This window comes from Leptonotus elevatus, chromosome 21 (assembly GCF_054856555.1).
Source record: "Leptonotus elevatus isolate MCC_2025b chromosome 21, RoL_Lele_1.0, whole genome shotgun sequence".
NCBI classification, from domain to species: Eukaryota; Metazoa; Chordata; class Actinopteri; order Syngnathiformes; family Syngnathidae; genus Leptonotus; species Leptonotus elevatus.
The window spans coordinates 12,259,120-12,267,315 of NC_141259.1; the positions used below are offsets into that span (position 1 = coordinate 12,259,120).

General features: G+C 39.3%; 1 protein-coding gene across 1 annotated transcript; it reads right to left on the reverse strand.

The window, feature by feature from the left end:
* Positions 1 to 20: 20 nt before the first annotated feature.
* tmprss7 (transmembrane serine protease 7) lies at positions 21 to 7,976 on the reverse strand. Its single transcript, XM_086065989.1, has 16 exons — positions 7,856 to 7,976; positions 7,707 to 7,774; positions 7,047 to 7,240; positions 6,930 to 6,965; positions 6,522 to 6,750; positions 5,497 to 5,621; positions 4,080 to 4,186; positions 3,889 to 3,995; positions 3,303 to 3,439; positions 3,116 to 3,223; positions 2,142 to 2,249; positions 1,948 to 2,064; positions 1,289 to 1,463; positions 921 to 1,189; positions 707 to 843; positions 21 to 618 (listed from the first exon to the last, which is right to left on the reverse strand). The coding sequence occupies exons 1-16, from the start codon at positions 7,961 to 7,963 to the stop codon at positions 457 to 459; spliced, it is 2,187 nt and encodes a 728-aa protein (XP_085922115.1). The 5' UTR covers positions 7,964 to 7,976; the 3' UTR covers positions 21 to 456.
* Positions 7,977 to 8,196: the final 220 nt, after the last annotated feature.

An 8,196-nucleotide genomic window follows, 5' to 3' on the forward strand; every position in this document is an offset into this window, starting at 1 on the left:
AACTGTTGGGCTAAAAAAACACAATAAAGAATTAAAAATATAACCAAATATAACAACTATGATTGACAAATTCTTTAATCAACAATATATTTTAAATGTATACACTGTTAAAATTAATTTTCCTTATTTTGCTTCCTAAATGTTTTTTATTTTACAAATGTTTTATTGCAGTACTTAAACAAAAATAAAATTACTCAATGAGATTAATGAATATAATGTATTAATATTTTATCTTTTACAATGATAAACAAGCCATTTTTGGGATAAATGATTAGAAAAAAATAGAATAAAGTACAATACACTAATTAAATTTAGGAAAACATTGTCTAAAAATGAAATAATGAAGAAAAAAAAACTTTCTTGATGACGAAAATGCTTAGTGGGCCAGATTAAAAAGCCATACTTTACCTACACTCCATTTTGTGAGTTTTTTTTTTATTTTTACGAATGAGGTTGTTAACTGATATGGCCGTAGATCCATGAGGTGAACTTGCTGACCCTGGAGTAGACCCCAGGCAGGCCGGGCCTGCCGCAGCCAGCCCCCCAGCTGACGATGCCGATCAGGAACCAGCGGCCCCCGCCCGGCGCCTGACAAGACAACGGCCCGCCAGAATCTCCCTGACCAATCACAGCAGAGTACAGAACCTAAGGTTGGGTATGTTGAACAAGCGTCATTTGGGAGGTTGGTGCGGGGGGCGGGGCTCACCCTGCAGGCGTCTCGCTCCCCTGACGGGACCCCCGCACACAGCATGCGGGGCGACACGGGCCAGTAAGTCTTCTTGCACTCAGTCTGGCTCATGATGGACACGTGGGCTTTCTGCAGCACAGATGCCAGCGATTTGTCTGCGGGGGGGAAGTGACATCATAACATTAGTTATATATAGTTATATTAGTGTAATTTCCTAAAAAGCGTTCCCCACCCTCCTCAGAGCGATGCCCCCAGCCCGTCACCCAGCAGCGGTGTTGGGCGGTGACGGCGTGCGAGGCGGCGGGCAGGCACACGGGCTGCACCAGCGGGCCCAGTGAAGACGGCCACGCCCTCTTGAGCCGCAGCAGCGCCACGTCGTAGTCCAGCGTGCCGGCGTCGTAGTACTCGTGCACCACGATGCGCTGTATCTCCGCCACATGCCCACCGGAACCCTGCGTCAGCGCACCCAAGTGGGCCCGCCAGCGCCGCGGGTCGGACAGCCTGCGGGGGTTCGGATGTTGATTTGTGGACCAGCCAGGAGGGAGGGAGGGGGAGAGAGAGAGAGAGAGAGAGAGAGACAGAGAGAGACGGTCAAGCGACCTGTCTTTGCTGAAGCAGTGCGCCGCCGAGATGAGCCAATCAGATGAGAGCACGGAGGCGCCGCAGATCAGGTGACCCGAAAAGTGCAGGCTGACCTGCCAAGGCCACTCGCCCTCCTCCGAGTCGGTCCCGCCCACGATGCGAGGGGCACCAGGGGAGGCGGGGAGACCACAAGCTGCACAAGACGTCATGGTTTAATATCATTGACTAAAAAACACCCACCCACGCTGTGGATGTACTGCTTGTTCGAAGATTTTTTTTTTTTAAATGACTTTTCCTTTCAAAATGTACTTTTTGTCTAGAAATTTGATTTAAATAAAAAACTGAAAAAAATCCCCACAATAACAAATACGGTTAAAAAGGATTAAAAAACAACAACTTTTCATTAGGACAAGATAAAAAAAAAAATATATATATATATATATATATATACAATAAAAAAAAAAAAATAATAAAAAAAAATATATATATATAAAATTAAAAAAATAAATAAATATATATATATATATATACGAACCACCAAATTCACATGAGGCACATTAAGATAGTATTAGCTAACATACTAGCCCTAAAAATGCTTTTGAAAATGTGTCCATTGTAAGACATTGTACAAGTAGAGATACAGTATTTGCATTTAGGATATTTTAATGCGTTCTCACCACAGTCAAGTTCGTCACTGCCGTCCTGGCAGTCGGCGATGTCGTCGCACCTGGCGTTCTTTTTCCGGATGCACGAGCCACTGCTGCACTTGTAGCTGACGGCTGAGCAGCTCGTTTCTATCACGCGGCAAAACACACCACAGCCAAACATATAAAGATATACTCGATTTTAAGAACAGACGTTCCACTCTCACCCTGTGTGCAATTGGTTTCATCTATTCCGTTGGCGCAGTCTGTCTCACCGTTGCAAACGAACAGGGGATGCAGAGGGCTGCTGCCGTCGCAGTTCTTGGTGGGCCTCGCTGCAAAGGGAAGACAAACGGATTTTTTGCCTATGCAATTTAAAATTCCTGGTCAACATTATACTTTTTTTTTTTAAGTATACTTTTTTTTATTCCAAATTAGTGTTGTTGGAAATATAGTACTTTTTCATATATAAAAGACATTTCAAAAATTAAAAATGTCAGTTTCTAAAAAAAATTGAAAATACACAACTTATCTTGAAACATTTTCTTGAATATGTACAACTTCTATTGAAAAATGTAAAACCTAAAAACCTGAAGTATGATGTTTTACATACAGTTTTTCCTTGAAAATATACAGCTCTTTTCATAAACAGGGTTACAAGACTTTAAAAAAATAAAAAATATTCAACAGTTTCTTAAAGCAAATGTTGAAAATATTTAACTTTATTTCTCAAAAACACACTTTTCTACAAATGCAAAACTTTTTAAGATGTTAAATATATAAAAAATTTTGTCTTAAAAAATAATTTTTTTATTGTAAAAAAAAAAAAAAATATATATATATATATATATATATATATATACTTTTTTTTTTTTAATATACCATTCACTCACATACAATTGTTGTTGCTGTTGAGAACCTAAATTTTTTTCCTCAAAAATAGAATATAGTAAAAAATTATTTAGAAACATTTTGCTGTTTTTCTTGAAAATGTACTTTTATCAAAAATTCTATATTTGAGAACAATAAAAAAATATTTTTTCTTGAAAATATAAAACTTTTTCCAACATTATGCGAGAAGTTCCAACAACAAATGTTCTCAAAAACTGACTAAATAAAGAAAATAAATGCTCAACCTTTATAAAATAAAAAACAAAACGTATTACTAGCCTCAATAAAAGTCATGGTGAATTTGACTCACAGCAGAAGACCTCGTCACTCTCGTCCTGGCAGTCGTCCAGCCCGTCGCAGCGTCGACTTTTCTCCATGCAGAGTCCCGTGGAACACAGGAAGTGACTTTCCGGACAGGCTGTGGACAGGATGAGAGCGGCGTCCACAACATGAGACATCAAATGATTCCTCTTCACTGATAACAAGAAAACACTTACGTTGGCTGATGATGTAGCTGCTGTACGACGCCCGAAAAGGTTGCGTGGCGCTTCGGGACGTGCAGCGAAATTCCACCTCGGCGGCGTGCTCCGCGATGCGAAAAACGCTCTTGTGTCCCACGTAGCTACCGCAGAAACTGTTGACAACGTCATTGTACATTGCTTTAGCATTGCTAATTTATACTGCACGGCAAGTGAACTACTACTAGTTAAGCAACATGCAGGCTCACGATTTGGCAAGCAGTTTTTTATTACTGCATTACAATGATAATAAATCACTTTTGGTAGATGTGGGCTCACTATTCGGCAAGCGAAAAACTACTAGTTAAGCAACAGCTGGGCTTATGATTCAGCAACCACCTGTACTGTATTAACTAGAGCAGATGTATTACCGGTACATCAATTACAATGTGCTAATTAAACAACATGAGACCATTTTTTGGCAAGTACTTTGGTGTAATTTAAATTTCTTAATTATAGCCATTCTAAAGTGTTGACTCACTTTTTGGCAGGATTCTAAATATAAATTTTATTGTAGCATAACTATCATTTAAAAAATATTTTTCTATGTTATTATTGCTCATACATCCTTTCGTTGACCCTCCACCATCCGTGCTCACATCCCCTCATGTCTTTTGGTTTCAGCACATAGTTGTAAAGCTGCAGCGCAATCCCCAAAGAAGTATCAGGAGTCTAGAATAGAATAAAATAAATAAAACACATAAAAAGTAAATGATGACAAAAGTAGAGTGCAAGGTACGTATGCTGGAGCTTTACCTGAAAGATCCACGTGCAGGAGCAGTGGGGGGGCACGAGGCTGGGATAGAAGGGGCTGTGGAGCTGGCCGGTCACGTGCGGTTGTGAAGTGATGTAAGAAATGCACACTGAGGAGAGGTACAGTGGATATAAAAAGTCTACACACCCCTTTTCAAAAGCCAGGATTTTGTGACCACAATAGATTATATCAACATTTTATTCACCTCCTTTGTGAAATCAATTGTAAATAATAATAATAATAATAATAGACGTGTATTGCATTCACTTGAACCCCCCCCCCCCCCCCGCCCCCCCTGTTTTTATGACTAATTTTTTGGGAGAGCTTTGTTTTGAGTAATTTTTTGTAACTTTCAGAAAAACGGGGAATTTCTTTTCAGAAAAACAGAAAAAAAATTATCCCGAAAAACAGAACTGGTGCTTCTGTTTTTCTGAGTAATTTATTTTTATTTATTTTTACCTCTGAACTCCAAGTGACTTGTTGCAGACTCTCTAATAGCGATCCAGTATTTTCATCAGTATCCTGATCAAGAGACTTGAGTCAGCACATAGCCAGTCTGAATGCATTTCAAATGCATCAGCCTGTTTTTTTCAACCTGAAGACATCGAATGAATATTGCAGCAACCAGAAGACTGCATTCAATAATGTTTAAAAGGTTTGCATCTCCCTCAAAAGTCCAAGCATTGATCTGTTTGGAAGCCATTCTTCATCGTTAATGGCAGCTGTTTTCCCGTGGTGGAGGTTTGCGCAGCTGCACATTGATGACGACATGTCTCGAACCAATCATTGGCCTCCAAAATAATTACATCATATTTTGGAACTGGGCTACTTTTTTTTTTTTTAGAACCGCAAAGGAGCAGGTACAAGAAAAAGCGAGTAGAGTAAAGCCGGGTAGATTTGTTGGTGGAGACGAGGCTTTTTTTTGGAGTAGAGTAGAGTAGGTACCGGCGGTGGAAACGACGCTTTAAACCCATATCAAAATAAAACTTGATGTAACTAAATAAGATGGTCATGTTTACTTGCTAGCTCTCAATAAAGGAATTGATGTGTACAGTCTACTGTACTGTTGTTTGCTCTCTAATCTCTGAGGGGAAAACAGTTTTAAAAAATATTCAGAAAAATAGAAAACAACAATTCTGAAAAACATGAAAAATATTTCATAAAACAGATTAAAAAAATATTCAGAAAAACAGGAAAAAAATACTCTGAAAAACAGGGAATTTTTTTAAACTGAAAAACAGAAAAAAAATACTCAAAAAAACAAAGCTTCCCCCAAAAATTAGTCAGAAAAACAGGAGTTTTTTTTTTCTCAAGTGAATGCATTACGCTTCCATTAAATGTGGAATTTAAACAGTGGTGTGTAGACTTTTTGTATTCACAGTACATGCGTAAAAAGAATTCAACAAAAAGATGACATACGCTCTTCTGTAATGGCCTCAAAGTGTCCTCTGAAGCTCTTGGGTCCGCTGGTCATGGTGAATGACAACAGCATGACGTTGGAGGTGGACACGAGGGAGATGGAGCTGGAAACCGGCTCACACAGCCTGGAAAGACACATAATTCACTACACAGCTCTTTTTTCCCTCAATATCATTCTACTCTATTTCAGTCAAAAATACACCGATTTATTCTTGGGAGTATACCTCGAGTTTCATCAATTCAAATTTCCATGTTACGTTTTTTCATAAAAATGTTGTCACGGTTTTTGTAGAGTTTTTAAACAGATATTCTGGAAGGGATTAACCACGAAAACAGAGGTTCCACTATACAGTAATTTCTCCTTAAAAACAATGACTAAAGTTAAAGTCAAAATTATTTGAAAAATATGCATTTTTTTCTACATAATCGTCCCTTTTCCCCCACAAAAATATACAATGCTTCTTTTCATGCATCTGACTTTTTGAAAATACATTTTACTTAAAATTTACATTTTCCCCTCCAAATGTTTTAGTGAAAATATATGAATATTTTTGATAATTGAAAATATACCTTTTAATTTATTTTATTTTTTATTTTAAATAAAATTGGTTTCATTCTCCTTCTTTTTTCTAAATGTAAATGAAAAATTTTCTTTTTATTTTGCATTTTTTATCTTTGAAAACAAGTTTTTTTTTTTACTCTTGAAAATATACTACTGGTACTTGATTCACAAGAGATGATATCTTTATTCAAAAGAATGAAATTTCTCTCCGAAATATACTACTTTTTAAATTGAAAATATACTTTTTCTTGAAAATCTAAAATAGTTTGCCTTGAAAATAATGAAAAATGTTTCCCTCTAAAAAATAAACGACTTTTTCCCCCCAAAACTATACTGAAAAAAAAAAAGAAGAAAAACGTTTTTTAACTACACACTTTTTCCTTGATATTACAACTAAACTTTCTCATAATTGTACAAACACACTTTTTTATTTTTATTTTTTTTAAGGAAGGCTGGATCTCACCTATGCAGAACTCGCCCTCGCATGGGTAGAAGAGCGTCATACACAGTTAGGCCGTCCTGAACGCAGTCACTGGGCTCGATTTGGAAGGAGGAGACAGTCAGCCGGATGAGAAAACCGGGCACGGCGGTGAGCTTCACGTGGCATTGCACACCCCCCCATGACGAAAAGACATTCAGAGGGACCCTCGTCCCCGGAAGGCTGGCGTAAAGTTTGTCTATACAATGGGATCCTGTAATATTCATATTCAAAAGATTCAAGGCTCTTGTATTTTTTTTTGTGTGCATATATGCTTTCACATAGGCAAATAGTAAAATACTATATATCTACTATAACTTCAACTGTAGCTAACAAAAACAACAACAACAAAAAAAACAGTCCTTTATTTTCAGGAGACAAGCATCCACCCACCTGCTGCATTGGATGTGTAATCTGAGCGTAGGACACCTGCGAAAAAAAAGACACCCCAAACCAGTCAGGTGTTTAAAAATGAAAGGAAACATTCCACACATCACCAACATGAGTCACCATTGATGAGGATGGAGTCTATGTCTACGGGCAGGCCCAGCAGGTAGCCCACCGATGAGCGGTTCTTCAGGCTGGCGTGGACCGAGTCCCTGAGGATGACGCCCACGCACTCCTCGCACACCGCCGCGCTCTTAAGGCGAGGGACCTCAAACACCATCCAGAAGTGCACAAGCACGCCTCCCTTATTGTTGGTACTGAGGGATTAAAAACAAAGACACCGTATATGACAAGACCCTAAAGACACTGTCACATTTAGCCAAGCAGGAACCTTTTGAGGGCGTGACAATGCAGAGCTACCAAATTGCCGTATCAGGAATAAGTTGAATAATGAAGAGGATGGGATCAAGGATTGACCCCTGCGGAACACTACAGGGTACTCTTTACTTGCCCCGGACACCAGTTTCACCAATTGACATGAAATTGGGTGGGCATATTTATCATAACAGGACATGCAAAAAAGTCTCAAGGACCGGTGCCCAAAATTGGGCAGGAAAGTCAGCCATTTTGATTAAAAGCAGGCAAACCCAAATGCAGTACTTGAGAAAATGCATTAAGTTACATGTGGAAGTGGAAAACTTCATTACTGAGTTTTTCTTGGGCCCCCCAAATGACTAGGTAGCCCCCTGCATGTATGTTTAAAAGAAAGTATAGTAGGCCTACCTGAGGTCCGAAATGATGGTGTGCTTGAACAGTCGAGCCACTGAGGACATTTTGTACACACCGCTCACCTGCAGCAGCAGAAACACTTAACACAAAAGTGTATCATGCACAGTGCTACCTGTCCTGCCCCCCCCCCCCCCCCCACGTACCACATGCTGTATTTTCGTCGCCATGGAGACAAACTCGTGGGATCCGGCCTGGCGATACTCTGGGATGAATTCCACATTGGCCACACGGAACATGCCGGCAAAGTACATGCCACTGTTGCCTTCGCGCCGAACTGGGATAGATTGATCATGTCATATATAGAAACATTAGTAAATTATTGAAAAAAAAAAAAATGTAATGAATGTGTTTCATTAGCATTGTGGCACTTAAATGGCTGATTATTGAATATTTTGATCAACACATACTTACATATAAAGACCCAGAGCAGCGACCACAGGACCACCACCAGCACAAAGACCACAGCCGTGGTGATGACCGCCAG

Coding starts and splice junctions, on each gene's coding strand:
- tmprss7 (XM_086065989.1), bottom strand. CDS start 7,963: ATGTACTTTGCCGGCATGTTCCGTGTGGCCAATGTGGAATTCATCCCA. Junction 5,622..6,521: donor CGAGGGCGAGTTCTGCATAG/GTGAGATCCAGC, acceptor GTGTCTTTCCAG/GCTGTGTGAGCCGGTTTCCA. Junction 2,065..2,141: donor TGAAACCAATTGCACACAGG/GTGAGAGTGGAA, acceptor GCCGCGTGATAG/AAACGAGCTGCTCAGCCGTC.